The sequence below is a fragment of the Chinchilla lanigera genome, unplaced genomic scaffold (assembly GCF_000276665.1).
Source record: "Chinchilla lanigera isolate Chin_1 unplaced genomic scaffold, ChiLan1.0 scaffold00167, whole genome shotgun sequence".
Lineage (NCBI taxonomy): Eukaryota > Metazoa > Chordata > Mammalia > Rodentia > Chinchillidae > Chinchilla > Chinchilla lanigera.
In genome coordinates, this window is record NW_004955568.1 from 1,316,235 (window position 1) to 1,331,054 (window position 14,820).

Below are 14,820 nucleotides of genomic sequence, written 5' to 3' on the forward strand. Positions count from 1 at the left end.
AAATTTCCCAGATGAAATAGCTAGAGACACAGGAAAGCCAAACAATACATTGTTCCAGTCAGAATATAAAGGCTGAGGGGCTGGGGATATAGCTCAGTGGCATAAGCACCTGCCTGGCACGCACAAGGTCCTGAGTTCAATCCCTGGTACCACAAAAAACAAAACAAAACAAAACAATATAAAGGCAGGAAAAGACCACTGTTAAGTACAACTAGTCAGCCTGGAGTATTTGTTTCTCTTATTTATAAGACAGCCCTACTGATGATGTCCAGGGCTGCTCCTCCATCTTCAGCCTACATCCTGAGCACCAACTGCATCTCCCCTCCCACTCCACACAGTGGTTGGTGGATGAGCACTGCTCAAGGGACCAATGACATCATGATCACTTTCCACTCCAGGGACCCAAGGTTCTATGACAGGACTAATGGGAATCTTTGAGACATTACAACTGATACTGCAGAAATACAAAAGACCACTAGGGACTATTATGAACAACTGCACTTCAGCCAGTGAGAAAAGCTACACCAGATGAATTCATTTCTTGACATAGATACCTACTAAAACAACCACAAGGACATAGAAAATCTAAGCAGATCCATAATGAACTGCGAGTTTTAATCAGTAAAGTCTCCCAACAGACAACAGCACAGCACAAGATAGTTTGATTACTGAATTCTACAAAATATTTCAAGCAGAATTAATACAATCTTTAAAAATTTATAAAAATTTGAAAAAGTGGGAACTCTGCCAAACTTATTGTATAGGGCAAACCTGAATACAATCATACACACACACACACACACACACACAAACACACACACACTCAAAAATCTACAAAGCAATACTCCATGATCAAGTGGGATTTTTCCAAGGATGAAGGGATAGATCAACACCTGCAAATCAACTGCAATCAATTACAGCGCATGACACAATTGACGCACAAAAACAATACAATAACCTCTATTGTTAAAAACATTCAATAAGATTCAAAATCCCCTTATGATGAACATCTTCAACAAACTAAGTACAGAAGGTATATACCTCAATGCAATACAAGTGTATATGACAGACCTACTGATGAAATCATGCTCACTGAATGGAGAAAAGCTGAAAGCAGTTCCTGGAAGATCTGGAAGAAAACAAGGATGTCCAGTTTTATCACTCCTGTTCAACACAGTACTAGAAGTCTTTGTCAGAGCAATTAGGTAAAAGAAAGAAAGAACGTCCAAATGGAAAAGAGGACGTTATTGTTTGTGTTTGGATGTCCTCCCAAAGCCTCATGCCGTCACGGGGGGTTGCTTTTTGGAGAAGGTTGAATCTAGAGTTTATGACTGGTTCATTGTCCAGTGTTGGAATTAAGGGTGAGTGACTGCTGGATCAGTCCAGTGATTGGATTAGTACCGCCCTAATCCCAACAGTTTGGATAAGATCACAGGGTAGGGGCTGGGGATTTAGCTCAGCGGCAAAAGCGCCTGCCTGGCATGTGCAAGGTCGTGAGTTTGGTTCCCGGTACCGGAGAAAAACAAAACAAAACAAAAAAAGATCACAGGGTAGAAAGAGGCTTGCTTCTCCCCTTTTCTCTTGGTCCTCTCCCGTTGCTTTCGGTACCCTTTGCTACCATGAACTGTGGCCTCTGTCATCCCACCCTGCTTTGGAGTCAGCTGATTATGGACTGAAACCTCCACAAACTGTGAGCTAAGTGAACCTTTCCTCTTTTAAATTTGGGTGTTGGGTATTTTGTTTCAACAACAAGAGAAAAATGACTAAGACAGAAGAAGTCAAATTATCCCCATGTGTAAATGACATGACCTTATATATATTTTTTAAAAACCTGAAGACACCACCAAACAGCTCTTTTAATGAAAAAACAGATCCAACTTTTCAAGATACTAACTTAACATACAAAATCATTATTTTGCACACTAGTAAACTCATTGGAAAAGTAAGTTAAAAAGCAATTCCATCCACAATATCCTCAGAAAATACTTAGTAATACATTTAACCAAAGAAATGAAAGATCTCTACAATGAAAAGAATAAAACACTGATGAAAGAAACTATAGAGGGCACACACACACACACACAGGGGAAGACATTCCATGATTATGAATTGGAAAAATTAAAAATATTAAAATATCCATCCTATCTAATATGACGTGGAGATTCATTGTAATCCTCATTAAGATGCCAATTATATTCTTCACACAACTAGAGAAAAGCAATCAAAAATGTATATGGAGCCAAAAAAGACCCAAATAACCAAAGCAGTCTTGCAGGAATTGAAAAAGAAAAAAGCTAAGCATCATATTACTTAATTTCAAAATATATTGAAAAGTATAGAAATTAAAACAATATGATAGTAGCATAAAAACACAGAGGCTAATAGAATGTAATACAAAATCCAGATATTGACCCATATTATACAAACACCAGAAGTTTCTAGAAAGACTCCAAAACATATTCTAGAAAAAAAGTTTCTTCAATAAATGGTGCTGGGGGAAATATATATATAACACATATAGTGTGTGTTTGTGTGTATGTGTATACATGTATGAATGACTGTACATACCAACCTATCACCATCTACAAAAATCAACTCAAGAGCTATGGATGACCTCAGTGGTGTAAGACCCATCACTGGTGAAAAAACCCCTCAAAATGGAACATGGATCTAAATATAAGACCAAAACATAATAGTAGTCAAAGAAAACATCAAGGAAACACATCAAGACAGTAGGATAGGGAAAGACTTTTTGGTTAAGACACCAAACACACAGGAAACAAATGCACAAATGGACAAACTAAGAAGTTCCTTCCTAGCAAAGAAATCAATCAAGAGTTAAGAGACAAACTGCAGAATAGGAAAAAATCTTTGCAAACCCTTCAGCTGGGAAAGGGTTAATATGGAATTAAACAGGAATAATAAAACCTGATTTAAAAAAAGGCAAGTGATTTGGGCCAGAGATATAGCTCAGCAGCACAGTACCTGTCTAGCAAGTAGGAGGTCATGAATTCAATTTTTGGTATCAGAAAAATAAATAAATAAAAAATAAAAGGTCATTTTGGGCCAGGGATATAGCTCAGTGGCACAACTGCCTGCCTGAAGGGACATTCTTTTAAAAAGTTATACAAATGGCCCAAAAGACATGAAAATGTTCAATATCACTAATCATCTGGGAAAAACAAATCAAAATCATAATGAGCTATTACCTTACTCCAGTTAGAATAGCTATAATGAAAAGCAAAAAATAGCAGATACTAGTAAGAATGTGGAGGAAACATCGTTAGTGGGACTGTAAATTAGTAAGGAGTCACAGAAAACACTATGAAGTATCCCCCCAAAAGACTGAAAAATAGAATTTTTTGGTGATTCAGCAATCCCACTACAGTGTATCTGTGACAGTTAATTGATTGTGTCAACTTGAATAAGAAAGTCCAAACTAGATTGGTTCAGCATAGTTCTGGGTGTGAAAGACCCCCCCTAGGGATGATTCTTGCCAGGATGGTATAAAAGGGAAACAAAGAAAGTTCTCTTCTGATTCTGTGGAGGAGCTCCAGTCTTCACCTCCACCCTGGATGTCTTCTGGCTTCCAGTGTAAACACTTCAGCCTCTGGCACAGACCTGTTAGCCTCCAGCACGGACCTTTCAGCCTTCTGGTGCAGACCCTTTGGCATCCTGATGCAGACTCACATGGGACATTGCAGTGAGCTCTAGGCACTCGGCTGGATCCTTTGGATCTCCAGCATGCAGACAGACCTTTTGTACTTTTCCACACCTGACTCTGTGCATGGCCATTGTAAAGCCAATCTTGTAAATTCTTATATATTTGTATATCTTGTATTAAATCTATTTCTCTGACTCATACACTATCTAGCCAAATAAAATAAAATCACTAGAGCAAAGAGGTAACTGGCTGCCCATGTCTACTGCAGCACTGTTAACATTTAGATCTAAAATGTCCTTCAAAAGTTTCCTATGTTTGAAGAGTGACTGGATCACGAGGGCACTTACACTCACTGGAGGATACAGCCTTAGGTGAGTACAGTAGTTCATGTGCTACAGGAGGGGGACATGGCTGGAAGAGGCTGGGCATTGGGGGAATTACCCAGAAGGGTGGATTCCATCCGGGCTCTTTTCTTGCCTCTGCTTCCTGGCTGCCGTGGGGTGGACAGCATTCCTTTGCCATACTCTTCCACCATGTCCTTCTGCCTTGGAGCCCGCCAATCACTTAAAATCATGTGACAAAATAGACTCCTCCTTCCACTGTGGTTGTTGAGTGTTGTGTCTTGGTGAAGGGAAAGTGACTGATACAACACTATTCACAATAACTTTAATATGGACTCAATCCAAGTGTGCATCAACTGACTGGCTTAAAATGTGATTATATATATTATATATATTCGATTATTCAGCCATGAAAGGCTGATATCCTATGATTTTCAGCAGCACAGATGAAACATGAGGACAGTAAGTTAAGTTAAATGAGTGAGACACAGAAAGGCAAATATTGCACACTGTCACCAGTGCAAGCTAGAATATGTGGTCACATGGACAGTAGACTACACAGATTAGTGATCTAGGAAGTGTAGAGAAAGTGAGGGTACAGTGACAGTAGACAGTGGGCATCAAACACAGTTAGCATCCTCTGGTCTTTTGCCTGGACTGTCGTTATTGCTCCTAGCAGTGGTGGCAGCTGTGGTGACAGCGATTAGTTTTTTTGTTCTAGTTGTCATCGTGGGTTTTTATTTTTAACTATAGCTAAATGATAGCTACATTTTAGTTATGGAAGGGAAAAGAATCCAAGAATTTTTCTCAAGCAGTTGTTTAAAAATTTTATTTAAATGTTTATGGAAGCCTTGTATACTTTTCAATAGAAGGTTCTGAACTTTATTGCTTGAATTCAGTTGTTGTAGAATGACACTTTTAAATCTGCGACCTATGGCCTTCCTACACCAGAGTCATCTGAGTGCTCTGTGAAAGTGGCGAACTCTGGAACCCCATCCTAACTAGAGCCTCAGGGACTGCAGCCCAGCATGTAGCTCCATGTGTCCACAGCTGATTTTCAGCTTGAAAAACACTCTTTCCTGTTTTCAGACTATAGAGTTGTACAAAATGATGAAGAAGGAAAAATGTAATCTTTTCAACTTAGACTTCAAGGATTAGTCTTTGAGTTTCTTAATGATAGTTTTCTTTTCTTTTACATTTATCCCGGGGATTCGTGCAGAAATGAAAAGCAAAACAGGCAATGAAAATTGATTCCTTATACACATTTTACTTTAATAGCCACCCAAAAGACTTTCATTTCTTCTCACCCACCCGCTCTGCAAGTTATGTTGGCCTTCACCACATGGGTACAGCAACATATATAAATCTCTATCGTACATTTATACACACATACCCACATCCTATGAGGATGGTGAAGACACACACTAGGCTTCATACAGTACAGCTCAGGCACACCTATGCCACTTAAAAATGAGCACAGGCCTACTATAGGCAAGACAAAATGGAGAGTCTTGGTGTTGCCAACAATCCCTAATTCCCCCAAGAGAAGTAAGAATGACAAAATGGAACAGCCTATTTAAAAGGGGTCAATACAATTCAGAGATTATAGAAGCAAAAACCAGAAGGCATGGAAGAAGCAAGAGCGGGCATCCAGGAAGTCCCACATTCACCATTTGGACTCAGAATATGCAGGTGTGGTGGTGTAGACCTAAGCTTTGGCCCAGCAGAGCTAGCCTGGGATCTGTGAGCAGGGTTTGCTGAGCCCCCAGCAACACTGCCCAGCAGGGCATTGCTACTCAGCAGTGTGCTTCTAGAGCTGCCTGAGGACTGCAGCTTGGGGCCGCAGCCCCCTTCACAGGAGGCAAGGTCCTACTTCCCCTGAGTTGACTGTCTGAGGACAGCTCCTGAGATGTGAAACGCAGATGCCGTGGCAGATGCCTTGCGGAGGAGGCTTTTTAGAAGCAGTGTCATGGGCTCTATGCAATCTAGGTGTTTTGCTAAGGGCTGGGCCCAGTATGTGTTGCTACCAGGAAGCCATTCTTCTTTTCTATTGTCCTAAAAGAACACATCTCTGTCCCATCTTCTGGACCTCTAGCAGGCCCGGAGGGATAAGGCCCAGGTGCTCATCAACAGATAGGCAGCTGCATCAAAGGGGGGCAGGCCCATTCTTCCTGTTGTTTTAAGGACCTCTGGTAGCTTCGCTTCTTGTGTGGCTCCTGGAAGGCAAGGGTCACAAGCCTGGAGTGCACAGCAGAGCCCTTAGGGATTTCACCTGCAGACAAAAAAATAAAAAAAAAAACAAAACAAACAAAAAAAACAAAAACAAAAGAAAAGCTCTTCAGAGAGGACTGTCAGTCTCTTCTGAGGGCGCCCTGAGGCTGAGTGAGAGCTAAGTGGCGCCCAAAGCCAGAAGGTTGGTGAGAATGGTGGAGGTGAGCGGGTGCTCCGGGTCTGGAGAAGGTAGAGGGACCCCAGGTTAGAGGAAAAGCTCCCCGAGCGCTGAGATCACTGCAGGTCAGGGACCAGGAATTGTACACTGTGTAGCCACATCCTACCACTCCCTCTTCAGGGCCCAGTTCATGCTGCAAGTCATACGATCTGAAGCCAAAAACAAATCAGCCTTTGCCATGTTCTGCGAGACCAAACGCTGAGCACGAAACATGCACTTGTCTGAACAGCCCGCTGTAGGAGGGAGAGGATGTTTTGTGGCTAAGTCTCTTTTATGTCCCAGTTATAAGGAAGTGTCAAATCAGCACAGATCACCTAAGTCTAGTTCCACTTCTTACAGATGAGGAGGGCCATAGAAACTAAGAGGCCAGCCATAGCAATTAGTGGCGAGCCTGGAACTGGAGCCCAGGCCTTGGCCCTCCCCAGGGCATGAGGGAAGTAGTGAAGAAAGCTTCCACACCAGAGGGAGCCAGCAGTCTGGGAGGCTGCTGGGTTACCTTTGCTGGGACAGGAATAAGGCTGTACAGAGGCAGTCTTGTAAGTGTTGTGCTAAAGAGGCTCAGGAAAGAAAGAGATCATCAGAGAAAAACTGAAAGGAATGAAAAATAAACAAAAATATGATTTAAATCACTGCCCAAACCATATTCACTGTGGAGGTCAACACTCGTTAAAGTTATAATTTAGGAACAATTCTAGGAATACGTTGAATACATTAAGAAAGTTTAAAGTGTACGTTTTATGGTTTAGTTTCTGATTTTTAAGACATTTCAAATTCAGTTCTTTTTTCCAAAGTAATTCCTAGGGAACAATCAGCTCTTAGCATCTGAATGTCTGGCACTGTCCTTTTGTTCAGTGGGACTCAGTGGATCTTTCTTGATGTTCTTTAAAGGAAAACATGTCAAAATCAAGCAGCAGTTCTCAACCTAATAGGGTACAGTGAAATCAATCTGTAAGGTTGCACCTTGCTTATATTTAGAGAACATCATAATGCAGAAGTGGCCTTGATAGCCCTTTACAGACAACTAATGCACAGACAGAGCTGGGATCTCTCTGCCCTCAGGACCAACTGCATCGTACCTCTCCAGACTGCACACTGGTGGCAAGGAGGGGAAACAGTAAAGTGACCAGATGATCGTGAGGTGGGCACAAATAGCTCAGGGGCAGCAGGACAGCAATGGGTTGGCAACTTGGAGGAGGCTCATTGAGGACTTGCGATCCTACAAGTGGACTAGAAATCTCCTCCTGGAAGGTCATAGCTGGTCAGGAGCACCCACAAATCTGACAACAGACTCCGACAGAGTGGGGGCACGTTCTCAGGCTTTGACTGGTACAATTGTTTCCTTACCTCCAAATTCGTCCTTGCCTTCTTCAAAACATCATGGGTCCGGGTCACTGAAACAAGAAAACAAGGCAAAAATTACCAGCTAGGTTCTACTTGAAAGCATTTTCTTCTGGCCACTCAGCCTAGGAGCTCTTGCCAACCCCATCTTCACTCTCTCTGCACCCACAACGACTAGACAGGAGGGTCGGGGCTGCTGCATCCTTCACTCCTCTCCTGACATCTGGGCCTCTCTGGTTATGTTCATGAGCAGCATATGTGCAGTACCTGGAACACCAGCCCCTTCCTCGTGTCCTGAGCTCAGGGGTACCTACACTGGCTGACGATGAACTGTTCCATGCTCTCCTTGTGCTGGTTGGCGGTCTTCAGACGCTCAGCTGTGCTCTGAAGGAGCTGCTCTTGTTTGGACACTTGGGCTCGAAGTTCCGTGAGTTCTCTTTCCATTGCATCTCCCTGGACAAGAGGGACAGGCTCTCATGCTTTGTGGATTTACAACCCAAAACAGAACTCCACTGTCTTCTCAACACTCTCTGGACTGTGTTCCCTCTATTAATGTACCTCTCAGAACCCCAGCTGTGGACCACTGAGGACAAGGCCACTGGTAGGAATATTGAGAAACTTAAAACAAGCCGATTAGCACATGTCTATACTCCTGCCAAAGAAGCCTTAGCTTCAGACAACTACCAAACTGCAAATAAATCTTTAAGTGCAGTCTTTGTATAAACTCTAGCACTGCCCCATCACAGGTGAGACTTGGAAGCTTAGGAAGATTATATCTGGGGAGACAGGGCTGCCCTGATGATCATGCAAATTTATAAATATTTATGCTAACATGAAGTAGGTAATGCACTTCCCTAAAGTTAGTATTGTTGAATCTCATATCAGTAGTAGTAATCTCAAAATAAAATCTGGGGAAGGGTACATTGAAATCTGCTACCCAAGAGTCTACCAGTCAGAACCAGCCCGAGATCCTGGCAGACCCTGAGGGGTGGCCGGCTTTCCTCAGGCCTGGTTCAGAGATGCAAGCTTGAAGATATGTTGGGATTCTAGGGAGTAGCTAAGAGAGACTCACAAACTCATGGGGACATTCTGTGACCTTTTCACTAAGCGGACCTGAGGGTTGGAGAAAGGATGTTGAAGCTTCAAAAGCTTCCTGACTTTCAGCTCAGCTGGATTTCAGATTATAGCAACTGGATATTTAGGGATAACCAGGGTAAATGTATCTCTGCTTCTCCATTTCCTTTCCTTCTCCTCCATGATTTCTTATCCCAGGGGTGGTGTGGTGGTAGGAGAAGCAGCCACCATGGTCTCCCTCTGGTACGCTCCCCTAAGGTCCTGTCAACCTTGACTCACCACATAGTTCCTGACCTTCAGGAAAGCTGTGGGGCTAAGAGAAGAGAACCATCCGAGGGCCAGAGTTGCCGGGTTTGAACCAGCAGGAGACATTGGCTTCTTACCGCTTTGGCAGGCAGCACAGGGCCAGGGGTACTTGGTAAGGCCGCTCGCCAGAACATGGTGAGGAGGGATGCTGCCTCCTCCAGGATGTGGTGCAAGGCACTGGTGTTGCTCCGCAGCTCGTGGACACCTTTGCTGCCCAGCATCTGGAGAACAGAGTAGGAAGCTATGGACATCACTGAAACTGAAATATCATATTTCACCCAGAGCTCAGGGCTCAAGCTCCTTTGTGAGTGATACAGAGCACGGCTCTGCTTGAACCTATGAAACCCTGGCTTATCTCTGTTGTCCCAGGACCAAAGCGTGGTTCCCATTACTTGGAATCCCTCCTCCACCTGGATACCCTATAAGCTCCACAACTCATCCCTGTGTTATGGCCTCGTCAAACCTGTTACTCTCCTTGTCTGCAATGAAAGACCACTCCTACACTGGTGCACTCTCAGCACAGAGGAAGACTCTTGCAGGGATTGTGGCCCTTATTGTTCTTATGGACTTGACCCGTGTCTTGCCTCTAAGTGCAGTCTCCTTGGAGCCAGCGCTGTCCCTATGCATCGACAGGTCTCAGTGGCACGGACAGCACAGTCACTGGTGCCTGGTCCATCTCAACAGTGAAGGGCTCTGAGAAGCTTTGCTGACTTCTTCCCCTGCTGCTACTCAGTCTGAACAAGGAAGTCTCATGGCTGCCAGGTTTCTCACCCTTTCCACATATAAGGGCCATATAGATACAGCTCCCTTAATATCTGTCCATCTGGTTGATTTTAATCTGCCCACAGATGGCCATACGCCAGCATGACCAACAGATGATAAGCTACCAAAGGGTGCGCAGTACAGTGCATGTATACGTAAATGCTTAACAAATGCTCTAGTGAGGATGGTAACAATGCTGCACAGGCTTTTCTGTGACTCTGAGAAGAAACATCCAGTTAGCCTTATCTCCAACAGAGTAGAACTTATAGTGAAAATAGGAGAGAGAAAAGAAAGGCCCTGGCTAGAATAAATGGAAGATGCTTTTGTAGCTGATGGGAGATGTACAGTATGAAAAAATAATGGGAGGAATTACAGTCAGAGGAAGAAAGGGCACCTAACTGGAAAAAGCACATCTGAGAGCTGAGGGTCTGATTACCTCTGTGCCCTGCACTTCCAGGCCAGGGATGCTGAATGCTGGCCTCATGAGTGACAGCATCTTTTGGACCAGCAGTTTGCCCTCCCCAATCTGCTGTTTTAGAGCACTATAATCATCAACGTGGCCTATGACGTGGCGACCATGCTTGTTGGCAAAGGAGCCATCGGTAGCATCACCCTCCAACTTAGGAGGGTCCTTCATTACTGGAGAAACAGTCAAACCCAGCTCTGAAAGAAAAACAGCAACAACAAAACAAAAACTGCTGTTATTCATGATGATATCCTCACTTCAAACAATAATAGAGAGTGTGATCAAGGCCAGGACCAAGAAAGACAGCACAAATTTGAAAATACAGGGTGGGCAAAGTCCACAGAGATATTCTGGGTTCTACAGATTTATAATCTTTCTTACATTAGCTGATAACGATAAACTTTCCAGACGACAAATTTTAGCATTATTGGAAAGTGAAGTGTTCAGGGTAAATTTATTAATAAATAATAGTAGGTTTCAGGGTAGAAAAGACACAGACAAGCAGATACAAAGAGCACATTCAAGAATGGATACACTACAGAGGGATGATGTAAAAACAGAGCAGTAGGAAAATTGCTGGAAGAAGAATGACAAGAAAGGAGCTGCAAGGGCTGGGGATATAGCTCAGTGGGACAGCACCTGCCTGGTAAGTGCAACGTCCTGAGTTCAATTCCTGGTACCAAAACAACGAGAAAGGCAGCCACAGAATATGCAAATATTGGGGCTATAAGCCTTGCAGCATGCAGAGAACGATCTCTAAATTCAGGTAACATATTTACAGAGAACCAAGACTTGTCTGCATTAATAATTTTACATCATTGTCTCTTCACCCTTTTTTCCCATATTTACCATTTGTCCTGGTGATCATGGCCGTGTCTGAACCAGGAGCAGAAGAGCTGGAGAGGACCAGAGCTGGAGAACTCATGCCCACATCCCGGACTGGAGGGGAAGCAACTGAGTCTAAAGGGTAAATATAACCACAGCATCACAACCACAGTGCCACGACCCAGGAGACACGGCACATCAAGTTCATGCATAGCCTCAACTTTTTTTTTATTTTAAAGAGAGAAAAATAAAACAAAATTTCAAACAAGATAATAGGGTAACAATGGGATGATAACGAGAAGGAGGAAAAGGAACAGAAGGACGAGGAGGAGGAACAGAAACTGAGTCATGGAGCCACATCTTAGCTGGTAATGGGAAGCCAGTGAGAAGAGAAAGCCTTGTTACAGGGAAGCAGAGATGAGACTCAACCCCACACCCACCACTGCACCAACCACCCAATGTGCGCTGGCAAGGAACTATGCGACAGTGTACAGACGACTGTCACTTTCATGTGACACAGGAGTTCACTGTCTGGTAGCTGAGTTTCTAGCACAACCAGAGAAAATAAGGATTAACATGATCTAGGACTATCAGGCATGAAAGTTTCCTTCTCTTTTTTTTTTTTTTTTTTTTTTTTTTTTTTGAGACGGGTCTCACTATACAGTTCAGGCTGGCCTTGAGCTCACTTTGTAGCCCAGGCTGGCCTCAAACTCCAAACGATCCTCCTGCCTCAGCCTCCCAAGTGCTGGGATTACAGGCATATGCCACCATGCCAGGCTCAGGCACAAAAGTTTGAAAGACCTGCCTTAGAAAGACCTGAGCAGAAGTGGCTCCTCATTAGAAGAAAATTGAGGATTTAGCCATGGAGATGAGTGGAGAGAATAAATTAAATGGTGCATCTAAAGAAAAAAGACAAGAGGAAGTAGAAGCTTAATGTGTCAAGAAACTGGGGAGTGGGGGCACTATTAACATTCACATTAAAATGGAGAGAAATTAAGATTGAAACAAATTGAGGAAAGAGGGAGAGATCTGGTTTATATGATTACTGGAAGAGGCAGCCAAGAAGTGGACGTCTACCACCTGGAACTGATGTACTTTCTCAAAGCCCTGCTTCCCTTAGGGGCAGAGACATTTTGCCACACTCCAAGTTTCCCTTGAGAGAGAAAGAAAAGCCAGCCCAGTCTGGGAAGATCAGTAAGACTGAGACAGAGCATGGTGAGGTAGAAGGAACACAGAATAGGAATCAAAGCATCTGTTTCTAATCCTGGTTCTGTCTCTAACTCCTATAAACCTTTGCTCGTCCACTTACACCTCAGTTTTCTCAAATGAAATAAAGAGATAGCCTACACTGCTTCAAATAAAATTATTTTAAAAGAGTAAATTTTAGATTGCTACACACATACATGGGGAAGATGTCAACATACATGTTGTCAAGTATTGAACAATTCATACTGTGCTGGGCACTGGAAAACTACTTCATTTAATGCTCCAAATAATCACATAACCTCCAAGTTGAGCAAACTAAGACTTGAACAGCTGGTAGTTTAAACTCTTCCCAAAGCAAACAATATGTACGTGGCAAACGCAGAACTAGAGACAAATCTGACCCTATACCCTTATGCCACATTAAAGCTTCTCCGACCTGAACCTGATGCCGGGGAGCACTGGTGAGGCGAGACTACGAACACCTGGGTGCCTCCCCACTACGAACACCTGGGTGCCTCCCCACTACGAACACCTGGGTGCCTCCCCACTACGAACACCTGGGTGCCTCCCCACTGACTGCCCTCATGCCCCTTCCCTTCTTACCTTGGAAGGGCAGCTGCTTGTTTCCAGGGTCATTGACTGGGAAGTTCTGGCTAAGGGAGGAGGGGCTGAGGCTGGCTTTCGCAGCACCGCTGTCCAATTGCTGCTCCAGCTGCAGCCGCAGACAATTGTTCGCCTGAATGCTCTGCTCCAGCTGCCCTCTCAGAGCTCGAATCTCTGCCACCAGGTGGTTCAAGTCACTGCTCAAAGGAACTTGGCAACAGGCATCCAGGTGGAAAGCTGAAAGAAGAGAGAGGGGCGCTGACCCAAGTAGTATTTCCAAGCACTTGGGAGAATACTGCTCTGCGATACTACCTTCTGCCAAGGAGCCCACTATAATCTCAGCTCTTGGCCAACACATTTATGCTAGAGATGAACCCACCTAAGGCCCACTGAGGTGGCACATATCCATTGTGGAATTTCCCAAATTACTCATTTGCCTCTAGAGTGCACTTGACTAGCAGACAATGACAAGATTATTATTTCATTTCCTTATTAACTTTAGTCCTGAAGGCTAGACAACAGGGTTCTTGAAGGCAAGAGGTCAGCAGTGAACTGCAGAAGGGCAAGGACTCAGACAGCAAGAGACCACCAGACTCAGAAATCAAACAGAAGAGGGAGGAACGCACCAAGACCTTTGAGAACATGTAAGAATGGGAGCCGGGCACCATAGAGCAAGGGTCCTAACTAAGCAAACTTTTCAACTTCCCCATGTTTTTCATCACACTCATATTTCTACATACTATGGTGAAGAGACCTGAGAAATATTCTGTAGGGCCACAATCCTTTATCTGAAAACCTTAAAGCCAACTGTATTTCAAAAGGCAGAGCTGGTTCTTTTTTTTGGCAAGGCAAAAGAGCACATGTGCCATACGTACTTAACACTATTTGTACCCTGTTGCATCTGCCCCACAACCCTTACCAGACTATCAGAGTATTTCTCATGAATGCGAACATTCTCATTCAGTACATAAAGAAAGACTATGAACATCCTCTGGTCATTTCAGTTAAGTTTTCTCAACAAATGACTCTATGAAAAAGCTTTTAATTAGATATCTTAATGGATTTTGGAAGTAAAAATTAGAGATTATGGAGCTTTAGTGCTAATAGCTTGAAATGAATTCTAAAAGACCCATGAACTGAAAGAATGGCATAAAAGTTGATTCACTTCAGGCTTTGGTGGCTTCAGAAATTAATCCCGAGATTCACGATATACCTCCCACTTTCCCTGGATCCAAATTTTAAGTTTCACTTATTACTTTTTGAAACATTTTTACATACATCCATTTCCTCTTATTTTCCCAATAGCACCTTATATTAGATTCTTATCTTTTAATGTTCCTTAAATCACCATTCATCCAATACATTTCCCAGATCATAACGTCTCCTCATACCTCTAGTATGTTTCTTAGATACAGCATCTTAAACTTCTGTTTTTGTCATATGCTAACTTTTGTTAAGAAAAAGGTATTTCATTGCATATAAACTTTATGTTGACATAGAGGCTTTTATAGACTCAAGACTCCTTCCCACTAACCTGACTTCTCATTCCATTGATATCAAGCTTCTCCCATCCCCAAGCTGGTTTCCCCTCTGACCCAATACTTATCCAGGCTTTGTACAGTAACTCTTCTCTCAGCCTGGAACTTTGAGTTCTAGCAAACTAGGAAAGTAGATCCTGTTTCAAGAAAATTCATATTTCCCAGTAAAAATTCTAACCTAAATTCCTCTACCATTCACTCTTTGTTTAGGTCAATGGAAGGCCACAAAACACATGAGCTCTTTACAT

At 43.3% G+C, this 14,820-nt stretch overlaps 1 protein-coding gene across 15 annotated transcripts in view; it reads right to left on the minus strand.

Annotated features, from left to right (window-relative positions):
* Nucleotides 1-4,818: 4,818 nt before the first annotated feature.
* Nucleotides 4,819-14,820, minus strand: part of Pde4dip (phosphodiesterase 4D interacting protein) — a 225,299-nt gene continuing 215,297 nt past the window's right edge. For 6 of the 15 annotated variants that reach the window (XM_013509345.1, XM_013509340.1, XM_013509344.1 and 3 more), the window contains 8 exons: nt 13,035-13,271; nt 11,250-11,360; nt 10,371-10,597; nt 9,250-9,393; nt 8,107-8,245; nt 7,799-7,845; nt 6,951-7,002; nt 4,819-6,277 (listed from right to left, as the gene is read on the minus strand). In XM_013509345.1, the coding sequence (XP_013364799.1) occupies nt 6,132-6,277; nt 6,951-7,002; nt 7,799-7,845; nt 8,107-8,245; nt 9,250-9,393; nt 10,371-10,597; nt 11,250-11,360; nt 13,035-13,271 (1,103 nt within the window). In that variant the 3' untranslated portion in view covers nt 4,819-6,131. Of the gene's footprint in view, nt 6,278-6,950; nt 7,012-7,798; nt 7,846-8,106; nt 8,246-9,249; nt 9,394-10,370; nt 10,598-11,249; nt 11,361-13,034; nt 13,272-14,820 lie in introns of all 15 variants that reach the window. The other 9 variants (XM_013509348.1, XM_013509343.1, XM_013509347.1 and 6 more) reach the window with 4 other exon arrangements.